The 16,897-nt window shown below is 50.7% G+C and overlaps 1 protein-coding gene across 5 annotated transcripts in view; it reads left to right on the top strand.

Annotated features, from left to right (window-relative positions):
* The window catches only part of PPP1R7 (protein phosphatase 1 regulatory subunit 7), a 318,429-nt gene that overhangs the window by 20,239 nt on the left and 281,293 nt on the right, over positions 1–16,897 (top strand). For all 5 annotated transcript variants that reach the window (XM_033957511.1, XM_033957510.1, XM_033957509.1 and 2 more), the window contains one exon: positions 5,935–5,990. In XM_033957511.1, the coding sequence (XP_033813402.1) occupies positions 5,943–5,990 (48 nt within the window). In that variant the 5' untranslated portion in view covers positions 5,935–5,942. The remainder of the gene's footprint in view (positions 1–5,934; positions 5,991–16,897) is intronic.

Genomic DNA, 16,897 nt, shown 5'->3' with positions numbered 1-16,897 from the left:
GGCTTCGCCTCGGGCCTCGGTGCCTTCGAAGCAGCTGGCCTCTTCCAAGGCCTCGGGTAAGTCTCCGCTTCCCTCCTCAGCTCCGTCCAAGAAGCCATCCTCGGGCTCGTCGGCGGGTGGGTCCGCCTCAGTGAAGCCCAAGTTGCCAGCGTCCGCTGCCCCGAGGGAATACTCGAGACCGAGGTCGCCCTCTGAGGAGCAGCGGCAGGTCTTGCCGCAGGGGATGTCAATCCCCGTGTTCCAGGAATTGCTCCGGGCGTTAATCGCCTCGGAGCTCACCGGGGCCATTGACCACCTGCACCAGGCTTCGGCCTCGGCAGCTTCGGCCTCGGAGGCTTCGGCCCCGGTGGCCCTGCAGTTGGCGACCTCGGTCTCGGGTACCGGGGCCTCGGCTCCCGAGGCGCCCACGGCCTCGACCTCGGTAGTTCCCTCGGACCCGGCTTCGCGAGATCCGCCGGAGCGTAGTGTGCGCCCGAAGGACAAGGGGCGCCGAGTACGAAGACTTTCGTCTTCGTCCTCGGGGTCCTCGAGGGGTTCATCTCCCTTGGGCAGGTCTCGAGCGAGGCGCAGGCCGAGGAAGGCTAAGCGGTCTCGGACCTCGCCTCGGCGGCGTGGTCGCTCGTCACCGGCCGGGGGCGGTGCCTTGCAGGTACGGGACTTGCGTGTCGATAACCCCATTTTGTTCCGGTCTCCGGCCAGGGAGAGCTCTCGGGCTTCCTCGCCCGGGCCGAAGGGTCGGGCCTCGGTGCCTCGGACCCCGGGGGGATCCCCGAGGGGTTCCTCCAGGCGCACCCGGTCTCCGACTCCGTCGAGGTCGCAGGACTGTGCCTCGTTGGGGTCGGGGTCGGGTAGGGAGCCCAGATACTCCAACCAGGCCTCTCCCTTCGGCTCTGCCGGGAAGTCTCGGTCTCCCTCTCCTCCTGCTAAACCCTCATCCTTTACGAGGTTTGTGCAGGATATGGCTGCGGCTTTGGGTGTTGACTTGTCTGAAGGGTCCACTTACACCAAGGAGTTTTTGGAGGAGCAGGATCTTCCTGCCCCCCCCAGGGAGTCGCCGCGCCTTCCAATTAACAAGGTCCTCTGTCAGACCTTTCTGAGGAATCTTGAGGCTCCATTGACGGTCGCTGTGGTCCCCGCCAAAATGGAGTCTAAGTATCGCACCCTTCCCATCAAGGGGTTTGAGAAGGGCCAACTTTCCCATACTTCGCTCCTGGTGGAATCGGCGGTCAAGAAATCTCAGCCTTCCCGGGTCTCGGCGACGGTCCCGCCTAGTAGGGAGGGCCGGACCCTTGACAAATTTGGGCGCCGTCTCTATGCGAACTCTCTGATGGCTACCAGGGTCCTGAACTATGCCTTCTCGTACTCTTCCTTCCTCCGTACGATGGTGAAGGACCTCCCCTCCTTTCGTGAGGTGATGCCTGAGTCGCATAGGGACCGGTTCGCCACCTTTAGTTCCAACCTGACCCAGCTGCGCCTATATTTATTCCACGCGGTTTATGATGCATTTGAACTCGCCTCGAGGGTGTCCGCCTGTGCAGTGGCCATGCGCCGGCTGGCGTGGCTTCGTACCCTCGAAATGGAGTCCAATTTGCAGGAACGCCTGGCTAATTTGCCTTGCGTTGGGGTGGAATTGTTTGATGACACTTTGGATGCGGCGACGGAGCGACTTTCCAAACAGGAACGCTCCCTGGCCTCTCTGGTGAAGCCGAAGCCTAAGGCTCCTGCCCAGCGTCCCTTCAGACAGCCTCCGAGGAGATACCCTCAGAAGTCCACACCGGCCTTCTCCAGACCGCCCCCTCGAAGACAGCCCCAGCAGAGTAGAGGCGGCCCCTCTAAACCTGCCGCGCAGGGGGCCGCCAAGGCCGCGCCGTCCTTTTGACGGGATAGGCGGTTGGGGGCGGGCCCTCACCGCAATATCGAGCCACCCCCTCCCCATCGGGGGTCGGCTGACGGCCTTTGCCGGGGCCTGGTCGGTGATCACGTCGGACGCCTGGGTGCTCGGGATAATCTCAGACGGCTATTCGCTGAACTTCTCCTGTCCGCCTCCGGACTTGCCCCCCGGGGCTTGCCCTCCCAATCGGAACCAGCTGGCCCTTCTCCTGGAGGAAGCCAGGGCCTTGTTGAGCCTCAGGGCGGTCGAGGTGGTGCCTCGCGATCAGATGGGCCTGGGGTTTTACTCCCGTTACTTTTTGGTCCCAAAAAAGACCGGGGACTTGCGCCCCATTTTGGACCTCCGGAAGCTCAACAAGTTCCTGGTCCGGGAGAAGTTCCGTATGTTATCGCTCCCGGTTCTCTATCCTCTTTTGGAGGAGGGGGATTGGATGTGCTCCCTGGACTTGAAGGAAGCTTACACCCATGTTCCGGTGCATCCCGCTTGCCGCAGGTTCTTGCGTTTTCAGGTCGGGGATTTGCACCTGCAGTATCGGGTTCTTCCCTTCGGGCTGGCATCTTCCCCTCGGGTATTCACCAAGTGTATGGTGGTGGTGGCGGCGGCCCTGCGCTCGCGGGGTCTACAGGTCTTTCCCTATCTGGACGATTGGCTGATCAAAGCCCCGTCCAGGGAGGGGGTTATCTTAGCGACCCGACAGACTATCAGTCTTTTACAGGACCTGGGGTTCGAAGTGAACTTCCCCAAGTCCCAATTGCGTCCGGCGCAGTCTCTCCAGTTCATTGGAGCCGTGCTGGACACGGTTCGCCTTCGCGCTTTTCTCCCCCCGCCCCGGCGGGAGACTCTGCTTCGGTGGAGTCGTCATTGTCGAGGGCAATCGCAGGTGTCGGCCCAGCACATGATGGTTTTGCTGGGTCACATGGCGTCGACGGTTCACGTCACGCCGTTCGCTCGCTTGCACCTGAGAATCGCGCAATGGACTCTGGCGTCGCAGTGGCGCCAGGATCGCGATCCGGTGTCTTCCCGGATATCAGTAACTCCTTGTTTACGTCGATCGCTCCGTTGGTGGACCGACTCTTCCACTTTGTCAGGGGGTTTGCTGTTTCGCGTTCCTCCTCACACCAAGGTCTTGACGACGGACTCTTCCGAGTACGCGTGGGGAGCGCACCTGGACGGTCTGAGGACGCAGGGTCTGTGGTCGGTCGAGGACCGTCGGTGCCACATCAATGTGCTGGAGCTTCGCGCCATTTTTCTGGCTGCGCGAGCTTTTGTCCACCTGCTGCACGACCAGGTAGTACTCGTGCGGACGGACAATCAGGTAGCGATGTACTATGTCAACAAACAGGGGGGTACGGGCTCTTGGCCTCTATGCCGAGAGGCTCTCCGTCTTTGGGACTGGGCAATTTCCCAGAATATATTCCTGCGGGCGGTCTACATTCAGGGAGAGCAGAACCAGCTGGCAGACAAACTCAGTCGTCTTCTCCAGCCGCACGAATGGTCTCTGAACTCCCCGAGTACTTCGCGAGGTTTTCGACCGCTGGGGAACTCCTCAAGTGGATCTGTTTGCCTCTCCGGAGAATCGCAAGTTACCCCTCTATTGCTCTCGGATCTACACTCCGGATCGTCTCGAAGCGGATGCCTTCCTCCTCGAATGGGAGGGGAGGTTCCTTTATGCGTTTCCGCCGTTCCCTCTGATTTTGAGAACGCTGGTTCATCTCAGATCGACCGGAGCCTCCATGATCCTCATTGCACCTCGGTGGCCAAGGCAGCCCTGGTTCTCCCTACTTCTTCAACTCAGTACCAGGGAACCTCTGCTTCTACCGGTGTTTCCCTCTCTGCTGTCTCAGAGTCGGGGTTCGCTGTTGCATCCCAATCTTCAGTCTTTACATCTGACTGCTTGGTTTCTCTCCCTCTGACTTCGTTTCCGGTCTCTCGGGCCGTGAGGGACGTTTTGGAGGCCTCGCGTAAGGTCTCGACTCGGCTTTGCTATACTCAGAAATGGACCAGGTTTACATCCTGGTGTTCTTTGAATAGTCTGCGACCAGATTCGGTGCCTGTGGCTTCGATTCTGGAATATCTTTTGCATTTGTCTGAGTCTGGCCTGAAAACGACTTCCATTCGGGTGCATCTCAGTGCCATTGCAGCATTCCATCGGCATCTTGAGGGTCGTTCTCTCTCTCTTCATCCTCTGGTGACACGTTTCATGAAGGGGCTAGTGAATATCCATCCTCCTCTGAAACCTCCTCCGGTGGTGTGGGATCTTAATGTGGTCTTGGCTCAGCTTATGAAGCCTCCCTTTGAACCCATCGACAAGTCGCATCTTAAGTTTCTTACTTGGAAAGTAGTCTTTTTGATTGCACTCACATCTGCTCGTCGAATCAGTGAGTTACAGTCCTTGGTTGCGGATCCTCCTTTCACGGTCTTTCATCATGATAAGGTGGTTCTTCGCACCCATCCCAAATTTTTACCTAAGGTTGTGTCTGATTTCCACCTCAATCAGTCTATTGTCCTTCCGGTGTTTTTTCCGAAGCCCCATTCTCATCCTGGTGAGGCGGCGCTTCATACCCTTGACTGTAAGAGGGCGTTGGCCTTTTATCTCCAACGCTCCAAGTCTTATCGGAAGGTTCCTCAATTATTTTTGTCCTTTGATCCTAATCGTTTGGGACACCCGGTTTCAAAGCGCACCTTGTCCAACTGGTTAGCTGCTTGCATTTCTTTTTGCTACGCTCAGGCTGGTCTCCCGCTTGCGGGTCGCGTTACGGGTCATAAAGTCCGGGCGATGGCAGCTTCTGTGGCTTTCCTCCGATCTACACCTATGGAGGACATTTGTAAAGCTGCCACTTGGTCTTCGGTTCATACGTTCACCTCCCACCACTGTCTGGATACTTTGTCCAGAAGCGACGGCCGGTTTGGCCAGTCGGTGTTACGTAATTTGTTTTCATAATTGCCATCCTCCCACCTGCCCTTTTTTGGTTGGCTTGGAGGTCACCCACATGTGAGAATATCATGCCTGCTTGTCCTGGGATAAAGCACAGTTACTTACCGTAACAGGTGTTATCCAGGGACAGCAGGCATATATTCTCACAACCCGCCCACCTCCCCGGGGATGGCTTTCTTTGCTATGTTATGGAACTGAGGACCACGAGGTGGGGATGCGCCCTCTAGTGGCAAGAAGGCTAGCACATGCGTGGTGCAGTGTGCAAACTTGAAACTTCTAGCAAGTTTGCTTGAAAAGCTGTCCGCGCTGGGGCTCCGTAGATGACGTCACCCACCCACATGTGAGAATATATGCCTGCTGTCCCTGGATAACACCTGTTACGGTAAGTAACTGTGCTTTTTGGGTGTCAGTATTAGTGGTCCGCTTATGATTTTGCAATGTTAGACCATTGATCAGATGGCTCGTTTTAATATTAATGATCTAATTTTAATAGTAATGAGGTCGTTTTGCATGCCAGAGTCAGAGAATGTACGAACGTGAGGAAAACCACACGGTGAACCATTTTGGGCATCGGGTTGGCAAATTTGGTTGGTTGTTAAACCAGTCAAACTGGTTTAGCAACCATCAGTACATGATCGGAGCGTTTAGTTCATCTAGGCCAGAGAAAGCTGTGGACGGAACCCAACTCGTGGCTTTAAGAAATTCTGAAGCTTATAGGGAGGGAGACAAAAGTAATATATTTTCATGTGTATAGCCACTTTATCAACTCTCTACTTTGCTGATAACGACCCCTGACCAGAGAACATTTAGAAAAAAAATAAAAACCATACTATTTAAAAAATCCCTGATGCCCAACAATCGAAACCAACCTAATGCCTCCCCACTCTCTAAAACAACCTAACGCCACAAGAACCACCTCATCTCTATGAACCAAGTTGACTACTCTCTAACTATTCTATAATTCTTTTGGAAATGGCCAGATAGATCCTTTTTGTAATCCACCTTGAACCGCAAGGTAACGGCGGAATAGAAATCACTAATGTAATGTAATGTATCTGCTTGAAAAACTGCTTTAATTCAGTTGATGTCTTATGTTTTCCTGTTGCAGGTGAACAGATGACCCCTGTAGATATGGAAACACTAAACTTGGACCCGGAGGCTGAGGTAGTACATTAGTTATGTTTCTTATCTCACCGACTGTTTTGAAAAGCTTTAGGAAATAAGGAACAGAAATGATGCAGCAAAAAATTAGCTGTGTTTTTACCTGAACTCACCAACACCTTTTTCAGCATCACCTAATGATCTGTAGGCCCAAGATGATAGTTGTAGGGGCAATAATGCTGTTCTAGCTATTTTGTATGTAGGATGCATTTCCTTCTTTAGCACTCCCTGATCATAAATCCTCGCCATGGTAGAATGCAATGTTAAGTCACTTGGCTCACTAATATAATGACATTTACAAACAAAAATTAAACGAAAAACATACTACACAGTTTAGTAAAATGGGGGGTACATTACAAACTAACAATACAAATAAAAAATAGAACATTTTGTAACAATTTATTGGACTATTACAGTTTTCAATTAGCTTTCTAAGGCCAAAATCTCCTTCCGCAGGTCAGGACAAGTACCATACTGCTGTTAAGGTATCCTGTTCTGATCTGAGGAAGGAGGTTTTGGTCTCTGAAAGTTTATCAGAAAGGTATTAAATTAATGGGCAGACTAGATGGGCAATTTGGCCTTTATCCCAGGACAAGCAGGCAGGTATTCTCACTAGTGGGTGATGTCATCCGACAGAGCCCCGATACGGACATCTTGCAAGCATGTCTTGCTTGAAGAAACTCAGAAGTTTCGAGATGCCCGCACCGCGCATGCGCCAGTGCCTTCCCGCCCGATGTACCGGGCGTGTCTCCTCAGTTCTTTTCTTTCCGCGGAGCTGAGAAGTTTCACTTCATTCTGCGCTGACTGAATTTCAGTATATTTGCCTTCTTTACTACCGCGTTTTGTTGTTTATTTGATTTATTTCAATTTTTAAGTTGTTTTAAAAAAAAAAAAATAAAAAAAGTTAAAATTATTTCTTCCGGCGGTTCAGCCGGGCCGGCCTCGTGGCTTAGGCCGAGCGCCTTCGACCTAGCGGCGACCATTTTCCGGCCTATGTCCCGGCCGATCACCGGTTTTAAAAAGTGCAGCAAGTGCCAGCGTGCGATTTCGTTGACGGACCCGCATCGACGCTGTCTTCAGTGTCTTGGTCCAGAACACGTTCCGAAATCGTGCCGGCCTTGTTCCACGCTCACTGCGCGATCGTTCAAACGGCGCTGTTTACTTTGGGAGTCGATGTTTAAGATGGAGTCTGCTAAAGAGCCGTCTGCTTCAACTTCCACTGCGGTTTCGCCAGTTCGTTCGAAGCCTGCATCGACCACCCCGGCATCTAGCATCGTGAAGCCGGCATCGTTCACCCCGACTTCTGCTTCCGGTTCAGCATCGGTGCCTGTCTCCGTCTCCTCGGCTCAGGTACCGCCTTCCACTGTCCCTCCGGTGGTCATCAAAGTGCCTAAAGCTGGCAAGCAAAAGCACTTGGCCACTAAGGAGCGCGAAGACTGTGCTGGAGGACCCCCTTTCGGTGCGGATCCCTCCATATCGGCTTCGCTGCGATCCCTGCTGGAAGCTCAGTTTGTCGAGCTTATGCAGTCTATGGGACCCCGGCTTATCGCCTCCATTCAGGGTGACCTCCCGGTCTCGGTCCCGGGGGGCGGCCCGCCCCCTCCCCCTCCTCCTCGTCGTACGATCTCTCTGCTCGACGAGGAGGATCGGCGGAGGGCGACGGGTGCTTCCAGGCGGGCTTCATTTAGTGATATGCCGCCTTTGGAGCCCATCACGCCCCCACGACAACAGAGTGCTGTGTCAGCCCCTGATAGTCGAAGTCCTGGGCATACTGCATCGCAGGAAGAGTTCTTCCGCACTCCATACCAGACTTGGGTGGCACTGCGTGAGTCCGCATCCTTACCACCTCTGCGATCCACTGCATCGAGTCCCATCCATTCCTTAGAGGCTTCAGGGGATCGTGCGATGCACAGAAGATCTCGCTCCCCATCCCGTCACCGGGAGGGGCATCGATCTCGACACTCATCTCGACACTCCTCACGTCTTCGGAGGTGTCCCCGCAAAAGAAGATCCAGCGTATGGGATACTCCTCGTCAGATTTATCCCCGCCTGAGGGACCGGAGTATGAGGAACCATCTACCTCCTATTCTCCTTGCCGCTCTCAGCTCTCTCTGGATCCGGAGGCTTCCACTTCTTCTAGTCCGTCTCGCCGGCCGGCGCTGGCGGACCAACTATCTTTTTCATCCTTCCTTCGACAAATGGCGGATGATTTGGATGTGACGTTGGACCTCGATATTCTAAGGAGTATCTGGACACCATGCACTTGCCTCACCCCCCTGCGGAGACACTTCGCCTTCCTCTGCATAAACTGCTTGACCAGACTTTCATGCGTTGTTTTGAGACACCGTATTCCATCCCTGCAGTTCCCAGTAAATTGGATGCTCGATACCGCATCGTCCATCACAAGGGCTTTGAGGGGGCGCAACTTTCTCATCAGTCACTTCTGGTCGAGTCCTCCCTCAAACGATCTCATCCCTCCCAGGTTTACGCCTCAGTACCTCCGGGCCGTGAAGGGAGGACGATGGATAAATTTGGTAGACGTATCTACCAGAATTCGATGATGGCGACTCGAGTGCTCAATTACAATTTCTTCTTCTCTTCATATTTGGACTTCTTCTTGCCGGTGCTCCGCAAGTTCATCCCTTTTATCGATGCTCAAGCTCGATTCGAATTTGAAGAGGTGGTGGCGACCCTTTCTCAGTTACGCCTGCAGCTAATGCAATCCTCCTACGATGCCTTCGAACTCTCGGCACGTGCTGCGGCCTGTTCGGTCGCCATGCGTCGCCTGGCATGGCTTCGTACCATTGATATGGACCCGAACCTCCAAGACAGACTTGCTAATGTGCCTTGTGCGGGGGCTGATCTGTTCGATGAGTCTATCGAGACTGTTACTAAAAAGCTTTCGGACCATGAGAAGTCCTTCCAGTCTATTCTGCGGCCTAAGCCTAAGCCTCAGCAGTCTCGTCCCTCTAGGCCGCCTCTGATTTACCAGCGGCGTTATCAACCAAGACAGACTCCTCCTGCGAGGCAGCCTGCAAAGAGACAGCCTCCTCAAAAGCCTCAGCAGAAGCCTCAGATGCCGGCTGCACCCAAGGCTACTCAGCCTTTTTGACTCTCTTCCAGGGAGCATAACCGACTTCGTTCTGTCTCCTCCCGTTTTTCCCATCGGGGGTCGTCTCCGTCATTTTTGTCATCGATGGGAGACAATCACCACGGACCTCTGGGTCCTTACCATCGTAAGAGAGGGATACTCTCTTCATTTCCAATGGGTCCCCCCGGACCACCCGCCAAGAGAGTATCCTTCCAACTTGACGCAGACCGCTCTTCTCCTCCAGGAGGCTCAGGCTCGGCTTCGGGCCGTCGAGCCGGTTCCCTTCGATCAGCAAAACCGGGGGTTTTACTCCCGGTACTTCCTGGTCCCGAAGAAGACGGGCGATCTGCGTCCCATTTTGGACCTTCGGGTCCTCAACAAGTTTTTGGTCAAGGAGCGGTTCCGCATGCTGACCCTTGCTTCTCTCTATCCCCTCCTCGAGCAGAACGATTGGTTATGCTCTCTGGACCTCAAGGAGGCCTACACTCACATCCCGATTCATCCGGCCTCCCGCAAGTTTCTCAGATTTCGGGTGGGACATCTACATCTGCAGTATCGAGTGCTTCCATTCGGCCTTTCCTCGTCTCCCAGAGTCTTCACGAAGTGTCTGGTGGTGGTGCCGCTGCACTCCGGAACATGGGTCTTCAGGTGTTTCCATACCTCGACGACTGGCTCATCAAGGCACCGTCGGCTCCAGGGGTCATTTCGGCGACCTTGACTACAATTTGTTTCCTGCAGAGTTTGGGCTTCGAGATCAACTTCCCCAAGTCACATCTTCAGCCCACCCAGTCTCTCCCCTTTATCGGGGCTATTCTGGATACCATTCAACTTCGAGCATTCCTTCCTCCTCAACGCATGGATGCTCTCCTTCTACTCTGCCAGTCGGTGTCTTCTCGCCCGTCCATCTCGGCGAGACACATGATGGTCCTCTTGGGCCGCATGGCATCTACAGTTCATGTGACGCCTTTTGCCAGACTACATCTCAGGATTCCTCAATGGACCCTGGCATCTCAGTGGACTCAGGTGTCCAACCCATTGTCCCGTCACATTGTCGTCACTCCTGCTCTACGGCAGTCTCTTCTCTGGTGGATGACCTCTTCGAATCTATCCAGAGGTTTGCTGTTTCACTCTCCTCCCCACCAGAAAGTTCTCACGACAGATTCTTCGAACTATGCATGGGGGGCCCATCTGGATGGTCTTCGCACACAGGGGTTCTGGACCAGTGCGGAACGACTCCATCAAATCAATCTTCTGGTGCTCAGAGCCATCTTCAATGCTCTCCAAGCCTTTCAGCATCTGTTTCACGACATGGTGGTCCTTATTCGCACAGACAATCAGGTCGCCATGTATTATGTCAACAAACAAGGGGGCACGGGCTCGGCCCCTCTTTGTCAGGAAGCTCTTCGAGTCTGGGATTGGGCGGTTCGCCACAACACCTTCCTCAGAGCTGTCTACATTCAGGGGAAAGACAACGTCTTAGCAGACAAATTGAGTCGTCTTCTCCAGCCTCACGAATGGACGCTCCATTCCAAACCCCTTCATCAGATCTTTGCTCAGTGGGGAACGCCTCAGATAGACCTCTTTGCAGCCCCCCACAACTTCAAACTGCCTCAGTTTTGCTCCAGGATCTACACTCCTCTCCGCCTCGAGGCAGACGCTTTTCTACTGGAGTGGGGGAATCGTTTCCTATATGCGTTTCCTCCCTTTCCTCTCATTCAGAAGACTCTGGTCAAGCTGAGATCAGACCATGCCACCATGATTCTGATTGCTCCTCGGTGGCCCAGACAACCTTGGTACTCCCTTCTACTTTAACTGTGCAGCAGGGAGCCAGTACTTCTTCCAGTGTTTCCTTCACTACTTACTCAACATCAAGGTTCACTACTTCATCCCAACCTGCAGTCTCTCCACCTGACAGCTTGGTTCCTTTCAACATAACTCCTCACCAGTTCTCTCAAGCAGTGAGGGAGGTCTTGGAGGCTTCCAGGAAGCCTGCTACTCGACAATGCTATTCCCAAAAATGGACTAGATTCTCTTCCTGGTGTGTTTCCAATGCCACGGAACCTCAGCGAGCTTCCCTATCTTCTGTATTGGACTATCTTCTACACCTGTCTCAGTCTGTTCTCAAGTCTACCTCTATACGAGTCCACCTGAGTGCTATTGCGGCTTTCCATCAGCCTCTACAAGGGAAACCTTTGTCTGCTCATCCTGTGGTTTCCAAATTTATGAAAGGGCTTTTTCATGTCAACCCTCCTATCAAACCTCCTCCTGTGGTTTGGGATCTCAATGTTGTCCTGTCTCATCTTATGAAGCCTCCGTTTGAACCTCTCAACAAGGCTCCACTTAAGTATCTCACCTGGAAGGTGGTTTTTCTGGTGGCCCTCACGTCAGCTCGCCGGGTCAGTGAGCTTCAGGCCCTAGTGGCGGATCCACCATTCACTGTATTCCATCATGACAAGGTGGTCCTTCGTACTCATCCAAAATTCTTGCCTAAAGTGGTCTCTGAATTTCACATCAACCAATCCATCGTGCTTCCAGTGTTCTTTCCAAAGCCTCATTCTCATCCTGGGGAATCTGCTTTGCACACTCTGGACTGTAAACGTGCTCTAGCTTTCTACTTGGATCGCACAAAGCCACACAGAACTGCTCCTCAACTTTTCGTCTCCTTTGATCCAAACAAGTTGGGACGACCTGTATCGAAGCGCACCATCTCTAACTGGATGGCGGCTTGTATCTCTTCCTGCTATGCCCAGGCTGGATTATCCCTTCCCTGTAAGGTCACAGCCCATAAGGTCAGAGCAATGGCAGCCTCTGTAGCCTTCCTCAGATCGACACCGATTGAGGAGATTTGTAAGGCTGCCACTTGGTCCTCGGTTCATACATTCACCTCTCATTATTGTCTGGATACTTTCTCCAGATGGGATGGACAGTTTGGCCAAACAGTGTTACAAAATTTGTTCTCTTAAGTTGCCAACTCTCCCACCATCCCATTGGGGTTAGCTTGGAGGTCACCCACTAGTGAGAATACCTGCCTGCTTGTCCTGGGATAAAGCAATGTTACTTACCGTAACAGTTGTTATCCAGGGACAGCAGGCAGCTATTCTCACGTCCCACCCACCTCCCCTGGGTTGGCTTCTCAGGCTAGCTACCTGAACTGAGGAGACACGCCCGGCACATCGGGCGGGAAGGCACTGGCGCATGCGCAGTGCGGGCATCTCGAAACTTCTGAGTTTCTTCAAGCAAGACATGCTTGCAAGATGTCCGTATCGGGGCTCTGTCGGATGACCTCACCCACTAGTGAGAATAGCTGCCTGCTGTCCCTGGATAACAACTGTTACGGTAAGTAATATTGCTTTATCTGCCATCATGTTTCTATGTTACTAATCCAAAGCTAATAGGAGAAGAATCTCAAGACACAAAAAAACTATTCCAACTACTAAAAGAACTCACAGACACTAAACCCTACCTGACAAGCAATAACGCCCCCACACCCACAGCCACCCTCTTAGCAACATTCTTCAAAGACAAAATTGCAACCATAAGATCCACCTTCAATGGAACATCTATGCACCTAGAAGAGATCACAAGACCCTCCACAGAAGAAGAAGCAGTTGCAGCAGACAGAACATGGTCCCACTTCTCACCAATACTATGGTCATACTTCAACAAACTACAATAAATACAGTCACGCAACTTGCAACCTCAACCACTGCCCCCCATACCTATTGAAAACCTTCAGTACACTATTTTGCACCCTACTCTTGCAATGGATACAAACCCTACTAACTGACAGCCTTTTCCCACAAGACCTCGGCAAAATCATTATCACTCCAATCCTTAAAGACCCCAAAGAAGAAATAGACCAACCATCCAACTACAGGCCCATAGCCTCAATACCATTTTATGTCAAGCTAATAGAAGGCCTGGTAGCCAAAGTCCTAAACTCATATCTAGAAAACCACAACCTACTCCACCCAACATAATCAAGCTTCAGAACCAACCACAGCACTGAGACCCTACGAGGCTCACTCATGCACACCGCCAGTCAACACCTCAGCTCAGACAAAAAATTGCCAATTATCCAACTAGATCTCGCCGCAGCCTTTGACCTGGTAGACCATAACATCCTTCTACAAATACTGGACTCAATAGGAATCAGTGGTAAGGTACTATCATGGTTTAAAGGATTCCTACAATCCAGAATATACAGAGTTAAAACAAACAAAGAAAAACCCGAGCTATGGTCTAACCCCTGCAGAGTACCCCAAGGATCATCTCTTTCTCCCACACTCTTCAACCTATATATTGCCTTCCTCGGCTCCTACCTGGACAAACAAGGTCTAACCTCCTACAGTTATGCAGACAACATCACCATTCTCCTTCCGTTCGATCAACCAGCACCATCCATGGCAGACACAATACACAGAACACTTGGAACAATAGCAACATGGATGAAAGACCACAAACTAAAACTAAATCCAGACAAAACAAACTTCATCCTACTCGAAAATAACAAAACCCCAACCGTTACAAACCTTGTCATAAACTCTACAACATACCACTTCCAACCCACTTTAAAACTCTTGTGAGTGCTAATAGACAGAGGCTGTATAATGCAGCCACAAATCAACAAAACAATAAAAAATATCATTCGCAGTCATGAGAAACCTGAGGCAAGTCAGAAAATTATTCGACAGAAAACAATTCCAACTCTTGGTACAATCCCTAATCCTAGGTCTAATAGACTACTACAACATACTATACCTCCCATGCACAGCAACCAAGATAAAACAACTACAAACAATACAAAACACATCATAGAGGCATACCACGACTCACATTGGCTCCCAATACAAGCGCGAATACACTTCAAATTTTACTGCCTACTATATAAAGCAATAAACGTAGACATCCCAGCCTATTGGAACAATCGACTAGTTCAATCCACCTCAACCAGATATAGGAAAACCCACACAACCTTCAACCAAAAACGTCAAAAGAAAAAAACTGTACGAAAACCTCCTAGCCACTCGAGCTGCAACACTTGACCCACAACTCTACAACCTATTGACCACAACCACAGACTACAAAACCTTCAAAAAAGAAACCTTCTATTCAAAAAACACATAAAACCGAACTGGGCTCCCTCCAATTATTCCGCAAACAACTGAAAACCTGGCTTTTCACTAAAATATAATTCTATCCTCCCTTACTCTTCTCTTCTATATATAAGTTCGTGTAAACCTTTTTTTTTTTTCTTCTCTTCCTATATTTAAGTTCTTGTAAACTGTGCCGAGCTCCACATCCGTGGAGATGATGCGGTATATAAACTTAAGGTTTAGTTTAGTTTAGTTTAGAAATGTCCCAAGCATCACCTACAACTACTACCTCCAATATCATGACAACTCAGATGTAATCCTTAGCAACTCAAAGAAATGTACAAATGACTCCCTAAATACTTGTAATCTCTGGACAATCCATTTGTAATCTGCTTTGAACCGCAAGGTAATGGCTGAATAGAAATCCCTATTGTAATGTTTATAGGTTATTCATTCCAGTGCAAAGGGTACAGTCATTTTAACACCGCAGGAGGAAGAGAGGACAGAGTCGTCACCTGTCTGCCTGGAGCAAGAGTGAAGGATATGACCAACAGGATCTCCAGGATCATAGATGGCGCAGGGGGAGAGGACACTGCTGTGCTTATCCACGTGGGAACAAATGATGTGAGCGGGCGGAAGTATGACAGGGAAGAGCTGAAGGGCCAGCTCCGCTCACTCGGAAGACAACTGAAGATCAGGGAGGTGAAGGTGGCCTTCTCTGAGATCCTCCCAGTACCAAGAGCGGATGGAAAGAGACAAGGGGAATTGCAAGTAATCAACGCCTGGATGAGACGATGGTGCGAAGAAGAAGGCTTCGACTTCGTGCGCAACTGGACGGCGTTCTGGGGAAAAAGCAAGTACTACAGAAGGGACGGACTACACCTCAACAAGGAAGGAGCAAGAGTTTTGGCAGGCAACATGAAGAAGGCAATCGAGAAGGCTTTAAACTGAAAGATAGGGGAAAGCCGACAGTCGACCACTGGTCGATGGCACGGATAGCAGGATGCCCCGACGAAGAAGCCAAGGACTACTACTCCTACACAAGAGAAGACGACCTCACAGCCAATAAGGGAGAAAAAGCAGGAAGGGACAACTCAGACACAGGAGGGGACGACCACACAGCAAACAAGGGTGATAACACAGGAGCAGTAAAGGATACCGTAATTGAAACTATAGGGACGGCCAAGAGTAGAAGGTCCAAAAAGGTAACACGAAGGGAACTTAGATGTATGTATACGAATGCTAGAAGTCTAGGTAACAAAATGGGGGAACTAGAGACAATAGCAAGACATGACATATTGGATATCATTGGCATAACAGAAACATGGTGGAATGAAGAAAACAAATGAGACACAGTACTACAGGGATACAAACTGTATAGAAGAGATCGAGTAGGGCAGAAAGGTGGAGGTATTGCTCTATATGTTAAGGAGGGAATAGATTCTGTTGAAATGGTTACAACAGAAATGAAAGAGAAGCTTGAGTCACTCTGGATCAAAATTCCTGGTCAATATGGCGCAGATACGAAAATTGGCCTTTACTATCGTCCCCCAGGACAGGCGGAGGAAACTGACTCAGAAATGATGGAGGAAATCAAACAAGAATGCAAGACAGGCAATGTAATTATATTGGGAGTCTTCAATTTCCCAGGGATAGACTGGAAACTAGCATCCTCCAACTGCGGCAAGGAGGCCAAGTTCCTGGAGGTGCTAGGGGATTGCTTCCTGGAACAAATGGTAAAAGAGCCGACAAGAGGCAACGCCACCTTGGACTTGGTCCTAAATGGCCTCACGGGACCGATAACAGAAGTGGAAGTCATGGTTCCACTGGGAACGAATGATCACAATGTAATCAACTTTAAACTTGACATCGGGAAAGGGAAACATGCCAAAACCTTAACCACCACCTTAAACTTTAAAAAGGGTAAATATGATCGCATGAGAGCCATGGTAGAAAAACGACTCGAGAAGATGGTGGACAAACTTGAAACGGTAGATCAGGCATGGTCCCTACTGAAAAATACTATCACAGAAGCACAAGATCTCTACATTCCGAGGATTTCCAAAGATCGGAGAACAAAGAGCAAAAGAGAACCGGCATGGCTTACCATACAGGTGAAGGAAGCCATAAAAGAAAAGAAGGACTCTTTCAAAAAATGGAAATGCATAAAGACAACCGAAGCTTGGAACAAACATAAAGATGATCAGAAGAAATGTCACAAGGCGGTGAGGGATGCCAAACAGGAATATGAGGAAAAAATAGCCCAGGAGGCCAAAAACTTCAAGCCCTTCTTTAGATACGTGAAAGGGAAAAAACCTGCAAAAGAGGCAGTGGGACCCCTGGACGACCAGGGAAGAAAAGGGTACATCAAGGAAGATAAACAAATCGCAGACAAACTAAATTCCTTCTTTGCATCCGTCTTTACGAAGGAGGACACCTCAACAATACCTGAAGCGGAGAAAGTGTTTGCAGGAGAAATAGAAGACAGCCTCACCACAGTTGAAGTGGACTTAGACCAGATATACTATCAGATCGACAAACTTAAAAGTGACAAATCCCCTGGACCGGATGGAATTCACCCGAGAGTCTTAAAGGAATTGAAGGTTGAAATCGGAGAGTTATTGCAAAAACTTGCAAACCTGACAATCAGAACTGGACAGATACCGGATGACTGGAGGATAGCGAATGTCACGCCAATTTTCAAAAAAGGATCGAGAGGGGAA

This window comes from Geotrypetes seraphini, chromosome 9 (assembly GCF_902459505.1).
Source record: "Geotrypetes seraphini chromosome 9, aGeoSer1.1, whole genome shotgun sequence".
NCBI classification, from domain to species: Eukaryota; Metazoa; Chordata; class Amphibia; order Gymnophiona; family Dermophiidae; genus Geotrypetes; species Geotrypetes seraphini.
This window is presented reverse-complemented; position numbering and strand designations above follow the sequence as displayed.